Here is a 17,682-nt window from a genome sequence, read left to right on the forward strand (position 1 = left end):
TCCCTCCTTTCCCTCTTCCAATCCCCGCAAAACCTTTCAAAAGTTAAAAACCCTTTTTAAAATTACCCATAAAATGATACAAAAAAAAAATGGATGGACGGTTTGGATATACAAATACATCACTGTGGGTTCCTCAGATCCAGTCTGTTCGGAGCCTGGGACAGGCGGAGTAGTAACCAATCCGCGTCCACTACAAACCGGTGACTCACCATGCGACCCGCATATCATTGCTGCAACTCGCACGTGACCACGTGCGTGACTCATCACTTTCCCTCCTTTCCCTCTTCCAATCCCCGCAAAACCTTTCAAAAGTTAAAAACCCCAGCACTCTCTCTTCCCGGCGAGAGAGTGAGAGAGGGATGGAATTCGACAACTGGGATTTGAGCGCGGAAGATCTCGATTCTCTTGAGAAAGACGCTCTTAGAAAGATCTCAGAGCGGAAATCCTCTTCTTCTTCCGCCTCCGTCAGCTCCCCTCCTCCAATTCCAGCCAAGAATCCCCCTTTCACGAATCTCGATCGCTTTCCCGTCAAAACTGCCCTAGAAACACGCTTCAGTAAGGTAAAGAATAGCTCTTTTCAAGGCCTCTTCTCCTAATTTCATTCCTAGGTTTCAAACTCCGCAGAGAATTTGTTGATATTTGTGACTTAAAGCATTACTCGAATCGTGTACAATGTCGCTAGCGGTTCTGAAATTTCCATCCTTCTCATTTGTTATTTTTATGTAGAACTTTCAGTACGCGGAGTGTATGGTGTGAGCAGTGCTCACTCATCTCCCACCATCCAATGATGATAGGATGGGCGTGAATCTTAAAACTCATTTCAAAATGCACCAACCATCTTTGGATGGTGGAGATGATGTGCACACCCAGCTTTGGTGCGCACCTTGTGCAATGAAGTCATGCTTTCACTTTCAGTGCCTGGCTTTCCTCACCTTGTGCTCTGAAGTCGTGCTCTTACTTTCACTGCCTGGCTTTCCTTAATCTAAATTCTGGGGTCAATTCCACACACATGTGCATGTACGCATTTCCTATTATAAGTATTGCGCAAGGGCGCGTTTGGTTGCACCAAATATCATGATATTTGATGCAACCAAACACACCTTAATGTATCATTTGGTCATTATCTCTTCGTTTTATGATGTTTTTAGAACTTTAAGCCCACACGTGCTTAGAAGTCTGCTAATGCACACACCACCACATATGTGACCGTGTTAGACGGGTGCAATATCCAAGCCATCCATTAGAAGGTAACGCTATTTAGTTTCCCTACTCTAAGAATCAGGTCAGTTCACTAGTTAGGTGGCTCAAAATTAACTTAAATAATGTATGGTGGTGAAAAATCAACTGAAGTTTTCTCACCTGTCAACTTATTTCTAATATCAGGGCACACCTACTGAATGAGCCACCTTTATCTTTTGGCACTAACATCTTTTTTTTTTTCCTGGCATGTGTGGTGGTTGTGCATTAGCTGACTTGTACATGCATGCATGCTTAGCAAAGCTCATGCTTTTAAAATCATGTTTAGGGAATAAGTGCATTTCTGCTGGCTTTTGTATCCCAAGTATTCAAAGTTTCCAGGTTGGACTTTGTAAGTTGTCATTTGTCAATTAAGCTTACGTTCCGATCCCTATTTCCTGAACTAGGTGGAAGCTACGCCTCATTGTGTGCAACCCAACTCAGATGCACGGAGAGAATCTGGTAAACAATTTTTCTCTACGTATACTTGACACTGCCTAACATTTATTTTTTCTGTACTTTTCCAGTTCTTGATTCTTTACTTTGTCTGATTTTGGCACTGACCATGCTATGTTGTTTTACGTATCGAAGAGAGCAGTAATGTAAATGACCTTCCAAAGCTCTCCATCAGGCTTTTTCTCCATGCAAGTGGAAACATTGCTGCAAAGTTTACTTACCATCAAGTACTGCTGCTTTTCACTTGTAGAATTGTATTCTTCTGGACCTATTGGTTAATTTCTATTACTCAGATACTTATGCTTCTATCTCTGCAGATACTGGTAGGGGCATTCCACAAGATCCCCAAAGCTAGTTGGCATGCGAAAGAAAGGTGTTCGAGCTCTTTATGTGAAACTTTTGAACTTTCATTTATCAGCTTCGGATATGTAGGCACCCACTGACTGCTCACTGTCACAGACTTTGATGAGTTTCTGCTGAAGCTTGCAGATTATGGATGTTCCCTGCTTCTTCTTTGCAATCAGCGGAAAAAGTTTTCGATGAGATTGTTGGTGTGAATGTTGAGGTAATAACTCAATAAGGGCTTGGTACTTATAAAAGATGGAAAAATTGGAAAAGACTTGGTAATACATTGGGTATTCCTCCCTTGGATTTTTCTAAAAAGAAGATTTATCCACTGGGTGGGGGCACAACTGTTTGGACTTCAAAGTGTTATTTTTCTTGTATTCTTTTATCTTGCTTGGCATGCTTTATTTGGTGTTGAAATTTTTTACTCTTACCAGAATGAAACTGCCATCTTATGAGCATGTCTGTTTTTCAGTCATGTGTTTCCATTTACCACAATGATTCAAAAATCTGTACTTGTGGCATTCTTCTTTAAGAGCAATTTCTCTAGTCTGAGTTGGCCAAGGACTAATGATCTGTTATGCGTTGGAGTTCATTTTTAGCCACCATCTGAAACTTTAAGTACTTCCTGTTCTAGCTTGCCCTGAGTTGGCATGTTTCTCACAGGTACAGAAGTTAGATCCTTTGGTAAAATCTGCTCTCACTGCTGCTTCCTTTGTTCCAGATCTTCGAGGTAAATCTTTTATTGCATGCCCATATACTTGATTATTTTAGGTTGTGTAGCGAATGCGTGACAATCATGCATAAGATTGCCATATAGCTGCAGAATACTGTCTTTATGTTGAGTTTGGGAGTTTGATGTTTTATGAACTTGATAAGAACTATTGGATGGGCCACAATTTTCAACATAAAACATTCCTTTATGTTGTCAAACACCCAAACTCAACATAAAGGCAGTATTCTGCAGCTGCGGATAAAAGACCACATCATGGTCTTTTATCTCAACTTCTGGTGGCTTTGTGTTGCTTGGACTTTATCCTTGGAAATCCTTCTACCCCACAATTAAATATCTTTAGAGCATAAGTTGTCCCCCGATGATTGTTATTGCACATTCCTTCGTGTCCTCTAACTCCAATTCAAGCTTAGCTACTTCTACCCTAAGGCATGATCAAGAAGACAATTCCTCCGTTTCTAGTTTCTACTTTCATCCTTGCAAAGCTCGTCCCGTTACATAATTGAACCCACTTCCAAACTGGTATGAGCTCCTAAGCGTCTTCCAATAATTTTCTAAATCTCGACCTCCTTGCAAACTAGCAGTAAGCCATGCAGCTGCATCCATTTATGTAGTCTTCTTAACTGCTATGTTCCTATTATTATCTATAAATGCATCATCATCATCTAAGCTTTATCCTAACTAATTGGGGCTACCTATAAAAACCTTGTTCTGCCATTTCATTCTATCAAGGACAATATTGTCAGTTAAACAATAGATCATTGAGTCTTTTCTTACTACCTCACCATCATCCCTTTGGGTCATCCCCTTGCCCTATTAGAGCCTTCAACTCGAAACAACTCACTCCTAATTGGTGTAGTTCTTGGTCTTATTTGTGCTATTATGCTTGTATTCCCAATACTATCCAATTATGGTTCTTTGCCTATGTGGTTGCATGAATTGTAATCCCTAAAGGTTACTTCTCTCTCATAAAAAAAACTAGGTACATTTGTAAATTAAGATAATCAACTATGTTCATATGCCATCCTTTTTAATGTTCCATATAGATATGTGTATTTGGAATAATTATCGCCATAGTTGGGTACTAACTGACAAACCTTTTCACTAGATTTATATGATAGGATGCCAAGATTTATTGAATCAAAGCTCCTATCATTTCAAAGAGATGGAGTCAGGTATGTATTTGATAACATTGCTAGATGCTTCAGATATAATGTGTTTCTAGGTACAAGAATATCAGGTTTAGGGTGGCAACGTGCTATGTTTGGGTTGGGCCAGGCCTGGGCTTGTTTGACACTATAAGGTCCAAGGCCCAAGTTTGAAAATGTTGGTTGGGTTTGTGCCTTACCTAGTTCAACCCAACAATTGATCAAGTTCCTATTTGTTGGTTACCACAATGACTGTTCCTAATCCATCCGTTTACCAGGTGGGCAACACATGCATGAAGAAATGGATCATCATCGTCATCTAAGCCTTATCTCAATTAATTGGGTGATGAGGACATCAGAGCACCATTTAGGGTCTACCAGAGGAGGTGGATATCATCACCAGTTTCCCTCTGGATGGATGACCACTACCTGGGCCCGAGTGGACCGTTTTGAAGACCCCACATGCATTTAATGCATCTTTGAAGACCCTACACTAGGAAGATGCAAGTGAGTTGCATTCTTGAGGTGTTTGGACCGTTGGATTAAGAGCACGCATCGATCAGACGGTTAGATTGCGCACAATGGGCCTTTCAACCACTCTTGATCGTAGCCCATCTTGATTGTGAACCACCCCATTGGCCATAAATTGTTTAGGATAGTTTAGATTTATTTGTTTCGAGTAGTTTTTATCATTTATTTTATTATTTTTGGACTATTTTATGTTTTACTTGAGATATAGTTGTTTTTATGAGAATTCTTTCTTGAGAGGGGTTTTTTTTTTTTTTTGTAAAAGTCTATTTCTTAGACTTTAAAAAAAAAAAAGAGGGAGGGGGGAGCCCTAATGCCATTATTTTGAAAAAAAAAAGACCTTTGTGTTTCCTCTTCTTTTCGTGATTAGAGAAAACTCCATGTGATTTGGAGCTTGGGTGTGGTGTGATTCCATTCCCCATTCAACGAAGGTGCGGGGCTTCCCATCTATCATCTTTCTTTTCTCTTCGTTTCTATCCAAAAGATATATTTTCATAAAACTTTATCTTTTCCCTTCTCATCCAAAACCATCCAAATTATCTTTTTCTTCAACTTTTCATTATCCAACTTCAACCCCAACTGAACCCAACCATTGAGGACCCCAAAACTCTATCCAACGACCCACACGTGTGACCGTACGACAACACGTGCGAGCCCCCAGGCCGACCATACGAACAACCCCTCAATCCCTTTATTTTCCCTTGCTTCCCCCATTAAAACCCCTTGATTTCCCATCCCTAACCCTACCATAAACCCCTAGATTCCCAATTTCTAAAAACCCCAATTCCAAAATCCCCAAATTCTACAATCCCAATTTCCCTAATTAACCTAAAACTCCAAACCTCCAACCACTTAAATCCCTAATTCCCCTCAAGTAACACGTATACCCCTAAATCCCTTAGCCAATTAAACTGTCTAAACCTTAATTCTACATTTTCTCCAAATTTCCTCAAACCCTAGGTTAACTTACATTCTAATCAAGCAAACCCTAGGTAGTAATAGTCATTCTCTTTTGAAATAGACTTATTCCTATGCTAGTTGGGTGTTCTTACATCATTAAATCCTAATATCTAGTATTTAATGATCATGCATGTCGTAGTTTCTTGATTGTGGCCTAGACTATTCATAGTTTCATGTTGGATTCTTGAGATATTTGATGGTTTTGGTGTGATTTGTGATTTTGATTATCTAATTTAATTTGTTGATTGATCTCTAATGCATGGGCATTTTCACACCGGGCTCGATTGGGGTGGCCTGTGTGATGCAGGGGCACACTCGGGGTGGGCGGCCCGTGTGAGACGGGTGGCTTGTGTGAAGTGGAACCTATGTGATTTGGGGTTTCTGGGTTCATGCATTACAATATATAGAGGTCCATATGATCTAATAAGGGATCCACTAGTCTCCTAGAGACTAATCTTATGCCAAAAATCTGGTAAACAAGATCATCATCAAGCGATTATTTATTAATGGCGATACTCGAAAGGCTTTAAATGAATTACGAGTGTTCTCAACCATTAATCTTTTGTTTTAACCATTAAAATATTTTAATTATGCTCGATGGTAATCCCGATGGTTGAGATTTTATGATCCATTACTTGTTTTGCATGGGAATTGGATTGAGGGTAGATGGCCATGTTCATTGGAGGGGTAGAGTCGATTTGGGTATATGGTTAGGTAGGTTGCAGACTTCAAATGTAGTGGGGCATATCAAAATTTGTAGGGTGGTGGAGCACTATATAGTCTCTCCCAAAAGTCCTGAACTCCTTTTAAATAAGATCCCATTCTAGAGCGAGAGTACATAGAAAGAGAGAGCCTTGGATGCCCATAGCCTAGCCTCTAAGGCACACCACACGTGCGTGTGCACAGAGAGAGAGAGAGAGAGAGAGAGAGAGAGAGAGAGAGAGAGAGAGCCCTCTCTCCTTCCCTACATCCACTTGTCCACACCTGCTGGGTCCATTGTTTGTGTGTTGCCCTAACCTTGCTTTAGGGTTTTGCATGTTAGCTTTCGTCTTCTCCTCATCTAAGATATATCTGGGAGAAAACCTTCTATTTTGAAGGTATGTTGTTGACATTTAAACGGTTTTTGAACGCAATGATCAAAAGGCATCTCTGAAATCTCTCATTTTAGTTATCTTCAGAAACTTGATGATATCTAAATGGTGATTTGTATGGCTTAATTGATTAACATGAACCTTTGATTATTTATTAATTTATTAATTTTCCACTGTGTTTTATAAACTCTAACAGCCTGTCCCAAAAGTTAATTGGGTCTAAAATGTGAAGCCCAAGCCTAGCCCATGGGCCTAGCTAAAAGGTCCAAGCCTGGGTCTGCCTAGCCTGTTGCCACCCCTAATCAGGTTGATAGTTTCAGTTATTCTGCTTTGTAAAGTGTTATTTATCAATTTATTTTGGTATCATCTTTCCATTCAGTTCTTATTTTTATTTTTCTTTCCTTGCTTTCTTCTATTGTACAGTCTAATGTTTAATTATTTGTTTATTGTTTCAGGTTTGTGTTGCAGCATGGAGGAAGGGCTCTCTTAGCAGATGAGATGGGTCTTGGGAAGACTTTACAGGCATCCATTTTGTAGTCTCAGACTTATTCGTCATCTTTTCTATCCCATAGATAATTTCCTTTTAACTTTTGAAACATATCATAAGCACACATTCACTTCTAAATCTAAGGTTCTAATATCTCATTGTCAATAATAATTTATAACTTGGTAAGGTCTTCTAGGTTTGCAAGAGCTGAAAGTTTATGGTATTTGCATGATGTACAAATAACATTATCAGAACCTGTTTATAGGGGAGAAAAGCTAGAAGAGAACCCTAAATACCGAAAAGAGTCTGGATTTAAAATCTCTTCATTTTGTTTTCTTATCAGAACTTACAAGCAAGTATAAAGTTCCTATGACATTCCTTGAAGCTATGGTCTGGTCTTTCAATGGTTTACTATTACATTACCCTGGGGAAGTGCAGTGTAGCCACACTGCCTTCATTAGGCATTATGGAGCTCCTTCCAAGTTTGTGGCTTTTGCATGGTTGGTGGGAAGGACTCAAGTGCTCACTATCAACAATCTAAGGTAGTGGTAGATGATTATTATAAATGCTTGTGATGCAGGATATGAAATTTAAATATAATATGCAAGATTTTAGGCTTAGATCATACTAATTCAGAACAATCACATAATAATTCCACATCCCACACAAAAGCTCAAACATTCAAGTAAAGGGGAATCTGCACGGGTCCAGGCCTACACAGGTTAGGACTGAATCAATAAAATTATAGACCAAACAATGCTCAAAGGGAAATAGAATTCAGCCACACATGCACAACAATCGGTCCCTAACCCGAGGAATTCCCCAATTTCAATTCAAGGAACCCTAGGGTAAGAAAAGGAGCAAATAAGTTAGGGATAATGCAATCTAGGGTTAGGGTTATGAAAAACTAGTGTAAAAGGGAAAAATAGGAAGAAAACCTGAACCAAACGATAGCTTCCGCGTGTGGACTGCGGCCTGGACCTGTCGCATGTGCGCAGGAGGCTGACCGCACGTGCGCTGGGGGCTCGAATCCCAAAACAGCCTTCTAGGCTTTGGTTGGCCAGGGGGGGACTACAAACCCCCAAATTTCATGGCGATTCGACGTGTGGTTGGGGCGCAGTGCTCCGTCGAAGTTTCGACCCTCCTGTAGGGCCAGATTCTGAAAATTGGTTGTAGGGAGATGAACAGCTGCAAAACGGACGGATTTGATGCAAGGATGATCATAGAATGGGAGAAATATAGATGATATGAGATGGGGGCGGATTGGGATAGACGTGGCTTCGCACCACGGTAGATAGCCCTTCGAAAAGGGAGGGCTTCGCACCCACTTGAATTTTTTCCACTCAGAAACTTAGAGAGCAGAAAGAACATGCAAGAATTTTTTATTCAACTTCAATGAATCAAAAAAACTACAAGGGGTGCCTATTTATAAGAAAACCCTATACTCCAAAACTCGTGCCTTGTGCGCAACTTATTACTTGGCGATGAAGTAAACCAAAATAAAAACTAATCAAAGAAATCTAAAGCGTTCGTGATGTTCTAAATAATATAAATAAGCAAAACCTAAAATATGAACTTAATCCGACTAGTGGGTCACGATCATGAGATCCCATGATGGGTTTTACTTGACTATCAGGCCCACTCTCTTGAACCAAAACTCCATCTTCTAATTAGGAGGTCCTCCCTGGATGTCATCATCGAGCCAGATCAACGGTGAGGCCCTCCTTTTCCTTGCGTACGTGCGTAGGGGGGGCAGCGTGTGCGCACGATGTCCCCATCAACTTGCAGCTTTTGCTTACAAGGAGCTGAATCAGTCAACCACTTATTCATCCACTGCCTGTTTGCTGGATCAGTTTGGGACTCTTTTGCGTTTTTCAGTGTCTTGTTGGTCCTTGCTTAGTGCAAGGGAGGTCAGGGAGGTTCCCCTAAGAAGTGGAGACTGGCTGGTTTTTGGTCAATTTGGGTGACTGTTTTTTAATGAATCTTCGTTGCCTTTCAAAAAAAAAAAAAAACAAACCAGTGTTACAAAAATTTTGCAGGGCGGTTTCAGAGGTTGTTAGAAGAGTGGAGCTAGCGGTGTCCGAGTGGGCTGCTTAGCTCTGGCGTCTTGAGGGGTGTCTTGTTTTGTTGAGTGATGGGCTTTTGCCCGGCTGTGGTCTTGCCTTCAGGTCTTTTTGAATAAAATCTCATTGCCTTTTAAAAGGTAATCTTATTTATCAAAAAAAAAAAAAAAAAGAAGGGAAAAAAGGGAAAAAAAAGAAAGAAAAAGGTAAAACAAGGAAACAAAATCATGTAGAAAATTCACATTTAAACATTTAGCATCTAATCTGTCCTAAGGAACCACAATTGGTGAGTGTCATGTAACTCAACCCAACTAGTAATTATCTGAACAGTGTTTCTTGTGCAGTGGCTATGATAATCTTTTTCATTCCTGCAGGCAATTGCTGTTGCTGCATGTGTTCGTCAGTCTTGGCCCGTTCTTGTTCTCACCCCATCTTCCTTGCGCTTACATTGGGCTTCTGTGAGTTCCTCATCGATGATTCCTTGTTAAACATCCATTTCTATTTTCTACTGACTTTTCATACTGAAATTTCCTCCTTCCAGTGACATGAAGTGCTATTTGTAAATGCGTTTCTACATTTTGCAGATGATTCAACAATGGCTGAATCTTTCTTCAACTGATATACTGGCATGTTCTCTTTAGCCTTTTTTCCAAGATCTCTCTCTCTCTCTCTCTCTCTCTCTCTCTCTCTCTCTCTCTCTCATTACAGAAACACACGTGCCCATAGGCTGCCTCAATTAATCTTTAATTGTCTCTTTAGTCTTGGCAGCCACAGTTGTTTTCAAATATCGTTTTTTGCCATTGCCATGCTATATTTTTGTATGAGACTTGATAATTCTCGCCCTACGTTGGGAGATGAATGTGCATATATGGCCAAGAGTATTTGCTGTGAGTTCTGTCATGTTACCAGTCCTTCATTTGATTATTGATCCCTGCTTGGATTCAATTTGTTCACTTTTTATGTTTTGAAATTCTGTTTTTTTTTTTAATTGCGTGCATGATGAGCAGAGATGCACTGCTTTAATGGTTGAAGGTGAGCATGGGATTGGCATTCACCTGGATTGGCGCACTTCTCAAAAAGGGGACAAAATATACACTTATTCTTCTGTTGTTTATGACTTATTTTTGTGAAAGCTGTTCTTTTCTATCCTGTCTCATGCATTTTCATGGAATGATTTTGGGTTTCTTTTGTTTCTCTGAAAAGCTTCTGCATATTGTGACACCCAACATCATCAGCATACCTCTTTTTTGTTTTTGTTTTTTGGTTTATGGCAACTCCAATGTATTGTTGGAGTGCATAGTTTAAATGATTTAATTCAAGTATTCTTCTTGTTTTTTGATTGCTCAAAATAGTGCCCCCTCATTGAACTTTGGGACCATAGGGAGATTGGGATAGAGACTACGCAAGGAAATACAGTGTTGGGGCTATGACTTCTTTAGGTTCTTAGGTCTTGACTCTTGTAGGGATATCAATGCATTGATCTTGTAGTTAAAATATTGGCATTCAATGTTTCTTAATCAAATACCTCTTGTGATATGCTTCTTAGCTTTCTTAAGAAAATCATTCCATTATTTGCTGAAACATATTCTTTTTTATTAGTGGTTTTTGCAAACAACCACCCTATATCTATATGATAGCATATTTGCAAATATCCACAAAAAAATAATACGTTTGCAAATAAACAATATTGTTAATTCGTGATTATTGCAATTACTTGCTTTTTATTTATTTATTTATTTATTAAAATTTTTAGTTTTTAGTTTTTTTTAAAAGTTTTTTCTAACGGATGCTAACTTTATTGGCAGATATTTTGAAAAATGACAAAACTACCACTATACTAAACCTCTTTCCTTCTCTGCAACTAAAAAAAGAAAAAGAAAATTTGTGGTATTTTCTTTGTGGAGGAGAATTGAAGGGTTTATGTTCTTCCCATGGAGGAGACTTTTGTGGTATGTTCCATACGGGCATTTTCACCATTTTTCTAATAGTTGCCAACGGAAGTTACGAAAAAAATTAGCTGAACGTGAATATTTGCAATAACAGTGAATTAACAATGTGGTTATTTGCAAACCATATATTTTTATGTTGGTATTTGCAAATACTCTATTATTGATGTGGGAATCTGCAAAAACCCCTTTTTATTAAAATGAGAGAGTATGTAATCTATATTATCTGTACAAGAGACATCTATAGCAGGGATTTGGAGTTAATACTCGTACAAAGTCACAATTGATGCCAATATTTTCTATATGTTGTAGCATCATTAGTGCTTCTTTTGCGAAGCTATGTGCAAAGAGTATCGGCACATTCTACTCCCTATAAGTATGCTAATTCCAGATGCATGATTCTACTCCCTATAAGTATGCTAATTCCAGATGCATGATTAGAGTGACGCTGTCACACCTTTTGATTGGTCCTGTAGTCAGTCAACCCACGTAGAAAAAAGATGCCATGGATGTGTAGGTTCCTCTGCCCATGTGAACCAATCAAAGGGTGTTTGGCCACCTCTTTCCATGCATATTTGAAACCTAGCTGCGAGAACCTGCTGAAGGTCTCTCACTGGCGCACCCTGCCACACCTCTGCTTCTGTGCCCCCAAGCATTTACATTTACTAACATTTTGAAACTGTCATTTCCCTGCTCGCTAACCAAAATCCATTCCTGTCCCCTCATGATTTGTGCAGCTAAGAATTTGGATTAGCAAATCTCCTACTCATCATGCTTTTTGTTGACACCCCACCGTACATGCAAACATGAATAAGCAAGTGCATATATATATATTCTTTCATCTTGAATAAGTCGCGACTTTCTGTTGATTCCCCACCCATGTGTGCATGTATATGCACACATGTATATAACTTTTCCCCCCCCTCGTTTGAGTAATTGTCCACTTCACTGAAGAGTAAGGAATGCCTCTATTTCTACAAGCAAGCATCAAGATTGTTTTTAGATTTTTCAGGGAGTGAATCGTCTATTATCCCTGCAGGTGGTTTTATCCCAGGGGGGAGGGTCAAACAGGGGAGGATTCAGAATAGTATACTCAAATGCTAAGGATTCTATTAATCTCGATGGCGAATTCAACATTTTATCTTATGATGTTGTACCTAAATTACAACATGTGCTTTTGGCTTCAGATTTCAAGGTATTTGCAATGCCAAAATTGTAGTACACTGTACACTGTTACTGTAAGCTTATGGCTGTCCATATTTTCACATTTTTCCTCACATAATAGTGTTTATGCTAGCCTTCACTTGGAATTCAATGGTATGGATGGGCAGAATAGTAACTTGATGTGCTCCAATGTATGCTTTCTCAAGGGAGAAAGCTAAAAGTTGAATATCTTTATAATCAAGATTCCAAAAATTGTGAATAACAGATCTGATAAACCATATGTATTCCACTAATCAAACACTAATCCTGCCCTATTACAAAATTATGGAAGTGCCCTTCTAACAGAAGTGGACCCGAGGTAGTTGGGATGAGGGTTTGATTATGATGATGACGACCTTTCCAACAGATATGGTACAACATGAAACTGCAAGTCCAAAGCAAGCTCAAATTACGAACTAAGGTGCTCTTTGTTAAACTGAAAATAAGCTCTGAAAATTAAGTTAAAAGTGCTGGATTGTAATTTGAAATAATGTTAGGGATATTTTAGTCAATAGTGAAAAGAAAATTTAATGCACCACCCCTTTCAGAATTCAGCCTTCAGCATTTAGTGAAGGTAGGGGAGCTGAGAGAAAGACTCATATTAATGAAAATTAGTTTAAGCTATTAATAATATGGATTTTCCAAATGATGTGAATTGTATAAGTGCTGAAAATAAGTGATAAGTACTGAAATAAGTTTTATCAAAGGGCACCTAAGCACATAGCAAAAGTAATTTAGAGCCTTGTTTTGTTCCCATAGAGGCTCTCATGTAAACATACTACTCGAGTGAAAAGTTATGCCCGTGCTATGAATACCTGTTAATTTCGACATTTTGTTTGGGTAGACACACTTCTTGAGTAACTGTACCTTTATTCAGATTGTGATTGCAGATGAGTCACACTTCTTGAAGAATCCTCAAGCAAAGAGGACAACTGCTTCCCTTCCAGTTCTAAAGGTTCTTCCTACTTTTTTAATTATTGGATGCACAAATACACACAGACAAATGCATACACATGCTGTTACTTGTTTATACATACATTATTAGCATCGAGCAATAGAGTGACACTTCAGTGAAAGAGACAAAAGAAATGAGGAGATAATCACCAAATATGTGCTGCTAATGGAAATATTACTAAAGATTGATGATCTCCGCATGGTAATGATGTGCCAATCAGTCCCTAGCCTGGGTAGAGGAGGGTTGATGCCAGGTAGACAACTGGTCGCTAATTTTTTGCCATGCAACCACGAGAATCTGATCCCAAGTAGCTGGGGCAAGGATATGACGATGACAATGAATGGAAAATATCCACAAAATCCTAGTGAAGACATTTAGACCCTGCAAGTAGCTATTTAGTGGAATTACCATTGGCCTCCCCATGAACATGACCATCTGAGAGTTGGAGGAACTATAGGATATGCGACCTGAGTGATCGCATACATTTACTCCCAAAGTGATTCGTGAGATTTGCAATCTCTCTTTCCTCTCACCTCACTGTCCTGCAAATCCCTATCTTTGCAAAGCACACACATTTTCAATTCTGAGAAGTAGGCATCCTGCTTTGTTAATCCAGAGGATTGATCCGTGCTATCTCATTGCGGATGATCATGCTCCTAAAGTCTCCCATATTTGAAGATCCTAGCCATCAACATTGGGACTGATTTCAGTTAAATTTGGACTAATGCTCTTAGCCTCTTAACCACCTATATGTAAGCCTCAAATTGAAAGGCTACGATTGTTCTGTTGAAAAGATTTTTGGTTACAGTCCTTCCAAGGTGCAGCTTAATAGACCAGTGATCTAGGACTATAGAGTATCCAAATATAGACCTCTCTTGTCAGAACTGAAAACTGTAGATAGTGTGTGCGCACGTGTGCATGTGTGCAATTGTAATCCCAAGGAATATCATATGCTTTTGTTCTTTATGGTATGAGTAGTGTTAGTCATTTGGGGCTAACACAACAGTGTTTTACTCCTTTTTCCCTAACTTCCTCTTCTCCTTTCTCTTTCTCACTCTTCCCCCGTCCTTCTTTCTCCTTTGTCCCTTTCTACTTGGCATCAGAGAGTATGTTCCTGCATTGATTGGAGGTTTCTTTGGTGGGGCTCACTGTTGACGTCATCAGGCCTACGCGTGACGTCAACAGTGTACAGGCAGATGGCCCCATGAAGAAGGAAGTACGGGATCCAGAAGAGAATGATTTTAGAAGAATTAAGGTGATTTTTATTTGGGATTTTTTTGTAAGTATTTGGTGGTGTTTTGCTTGAAATAAAAAAACCTCAAAAAATGGGTCCGATTCGGTTTTTATGTATATTATTTTTCTGAGGAATTTTTATGGAACTTTTCCACATTGATTTGATGTGGCTGATCAGTTGCCACCTCTGAACACAAAAATCATCTTACTCTGTTGAGATTGAGAGACATATGATGATGTTTGTGAAGGAATGTTGTCGTACAATGCTTGTTGCCACCTTTTCTCCTTTCTCTCTTTCTTCCTTCTCTTCCCATCAATTTCTCCACTTTCTACTTGGTGTCAGAGCTATTCTGATCAAACCCTTTTCTTTGAGCGTGTCGTGGGCCTTTTCGTTGTCGTTGTATATGTGGATGATATGATTGTAACAAGCCATTATCTTGCCTACAATCTAATCTTTAAAGTCACTTGGCATAGAGTTCAATATTAAGGATCTTGGATCTCTCCATAATTTTTGGAATTGAAGTTGCAAGGTCCAGGCGTGGTATTGTGATCTCCCAAAGGAAGTTCACTCTTGACCTCCTCCATGATAGGGGCTCCCTGGTGCTTGGTCTATTGATATTCCCATTGAGTATAATCACTGCCTATAGCTTGACAGTGTGACCCTTTGGCTGATGTCGGCTTGTATCTATGATTTGTCGGCAAACTCATCGATTTGACCATTACTCGTCCTTACATTGCCTATGTAGTTAGCGCAGTAAGTCAGTTTATGCAAGTGCCATGCACAATCACTTAGATGTTGTTTATTGCATCCTGAAGTTCCTCAAAGGCTTGCTTTCAGGGAGTTTTCTATTCCAAGAATCGTCATCTTCATGCTGAGGCTTATATGGATGTCGATTAGGTCGGCTCCCCTTTTGATCGCGATTCTACTTTTGGTTATCGCACTTTAGTAGGTGGTACTCTAGTCATGTGAAAAAAATAATTTTTTGTCACCCGTTCTAGTTTTGGGCTATGGCTCATGGTGTATGTGAACTTCTTTGGTTGAACAAGTTGGCTGAGTTAGGTCTTGCTGTTTCTTCACCTATGATGCTTTATTGTGATAATCTCGCCAAGATTCCCATCTCCTCTAATCTAGTTGATCGTCAATGCACCAAGCATATTGAGATTTGTTGCCATTTTCTTTGCAAAAGGGTGGTATCGAAGGATATTTGCGTGTCATATAAGAAGCGTGATGATCAACTTGTAGACTTTTTAACCAAGGGGATTGGTCATCATCATTTGTTGTGCATGTGTTCCAAGCTGGGCATGGTTGATAGTGCATGCCCGCACGCGCGTGCAATTGTAATCCTGTGGAGTACCATATGTTTTTGTTCCTCAATATATAAGTAGTTTTAATCATTTGTGGCTAACACAATGGTCCTTTTGCCCTAAACTTTCTCTCCTTTCTCTTTCTCACGATTCTCTCCCATTCACTTCTCCTTTCTCTTGTTCTCCCTTTCTCCCTTCTCCTTTATCTTGTTCCTGAATGACTTTGGTCACATATCATATAATTCTTCTGGAAAGTAACTAGCTTGTGCGTGCGCGCATTTGCACGCACGTCTTGTGCGTGTGCACCTGTGTAAATGATCACATGGTATTGCTACCGCCACAATAGTAGTGGTATCGAGTTATCGACTCCATCAGGACACTAGTATAGTCCTATTGACAGATCTGGGCTGCCCATAATGTCCCATCATTTCATTGGCTACCATGCAAATTCACCCCAGTTGGATGGTTGTTCTTTGAGTAAGATCCCGTTCTTTTTTTTATAGCCATCCATTTCCAAGCTAGAGATGTGATGTTTAAGATTTTCTGCGAGTAATGTCCTCGCATTGAGAATTGAGTACTTCACAAACAATTGGAAAATCTTCCACCAAAGTCATCCTTATAAAACAGGGAAGCAATAACTTTCTTTGAGACATGCCATACAGCAGCCTGTTGGCAAGGTGTTCCGTAACGGTAACGGTGGCCGTAACGGCCACCATCGTTACCTTTACGATACGGGGCATAACGGCTGTTACGGCCCCGTAACGGCTGTTACGGTCTCTCTCTTTTATTTTATTTTTATTTATTGAAAACCCCCCTCGAAAAACCTGTATCTGCCTCGTAATGTTGATTAAAAAGTATGAAAAACCTATATATGTCCCGTAATAGACCATTACGGGGCTATTATAGCCTTTACAGGGGATGTAACGTGCCGTTAACAGCAATTATGGGTCATTTTTTTCCATAACGGCTGTTATGGCCATTACGACCCCGTAACGTGTAATGGTTGCCACCGTTACCTTTACGTAACGGCCTTTACGGCACACCATGCCTGCTGGCCTCCTGGCTGCCGCCGTCACCCATCTTTCTGCCGTCATCGTCTGTTTCACATCAACTGAAAAGGGAAAAATTCTCTGGTCACTAATGATACTGAGTCACAGAAAAAGATAGACCACGACTGCTCTTTCCTATTTCATCTATTTATTTTAATATTTTTGCACCTCTGCATCTGATCACTTCTAATAATCTGATGATGTGTTAAAATTTTAGAAAGCTCAATATGTTATTCTGCTGACTGGGACTCCTGCTTTATCACGACCAATTGAGATATTCAAACAGGTGACTTTCTATTGTTTTTGTAAAATTGACATTTAGTTTGGTATTTTCATTGTTCATTTGGTGATATATACATTTATTTATCTCCTTAAAATTCTATATTAATTTGTACAAAATCTCCAGTTGGAAGCCTTGTATCCTGATGTATACAAAAATGTTCACGAGTATGGAAACCGATATTGCAAGGGTGTATGTGTTTCTTCACACTTTCTCATCTTAAAACCTCCTTATCTTACCTAGTTTTACTTGCTATCATATTTAGAGATGAACTGCCTATTAGTCTTGATATTATATGTAGGGTGTCTTTGGCATTTACCAAGGTGCTAGCAACCATGAGGAGCTGCACAATTTGATGAAAGCAACTGTGATGATTCGCAGACTTAAGAAAGATGTTCTTTCTGAGCTTCCTGTAAAGCGCAGACAGCAGGTAATGTCCGGTAATCATGGTGTGCTTAGTGTCCCCAGTCTCCACATGGAAATATAGTTGAATGTGGGGTTGCCAATTGGCTGGAGCCAGACTGATCAAAATCAAAATGTTGAAGAAGCCCAACCGATCAGTTCAAGATCTCGGGTCAACCCCTAATTGAATGTGAACATTTTTGTCAGTTAATGTTAACCATCGATGATGCTTCAACAAATTATTCTAGCAAAAGTTTCATTC

General features: G+C 39.5%; 1 protein-coding gene across 7 annotated transcripts in view; it reads left to right on the forward strand.

The window, feature by feature from the left end:
* The first annotated feature begins 281 nt into the window (after nt 1-281).
* Nucleotides 282-17,682, forward strand: part of LOC131231432 (uncharacterized) — a 34,902-nt gene continuing 17,501 nt past the window's right edge. The window contains exons 1-15 of one of the 7 annotated variants that reach the window (XM_058227616.1): nt 282-560; nt 1,644-1,698; nt 1,828-1,919; nt 2,010-2,065; nt 2,182-2,257; nt 2,704-2,770; nt 3,879-3,945; nt 6,953-7,019; nt 9,422-9,505; nt 9,632-9,673; nt 12,033-12,188; nt 13,074-13,151; nt 16,956-17,024; nt 17,145-17,210; nt 17,320-17,448. In XM_058227616.1, coding sequence (XP_058083599.1) covers nt 360-560; nt 1,644-1,698; nt 1,828-1,919; nt 2,010-2,065; nt 2,182-2,257; nt 2,704-2,770; nt 3,879-3,945; nt 6,953-7,019; nt 9,422-9,505; nt 9,632-9,673; nt 12,033-12,188; nt 13,074-13,151; nt 16,956-17,024; nt 17,145-17,210; nt 17,320-17,448 — 1,305 coding nt within the window. In that variant the 5' untranslated portion in view covers nt 282-359. Of the gene's footprint in view, nt 561-1,643; nt 1,699-1,825; nt 1,920-2,009; nt 2,066-2,174; nt 2,258-2,703; nt 2,771-3,878; nt 3,946-6,952; nt 7,020-9,421; nt 9,506-9,631; nt 9,674-12,032; nt 12,189-13,073; nt 13,152-16,955; nt 17,025-17,144; nt 17,211-17,319; nt 17,449-17,682 lie in introns of those variants that run through there. The other 6 variants (XM_058227612.1, XM_058227610.1, XM_058227611.1 and 3 more) reach the window with 6 other exon arrangements.

Source organism: Magnolia sinica, chromosome 17 (assembly GCF_029962835.1).
Source record: "Magnolia sinica isolate HGM2019 chromosome 17, MsV1, whole genome shotgun sequence".
Lineage (NCBI taxonomy): Eukaryota > Viridiplantae > Streptophyta > Magnoliopsida > Magnoliales > Magnoliaceae > Magnolia > Magnolia sinica.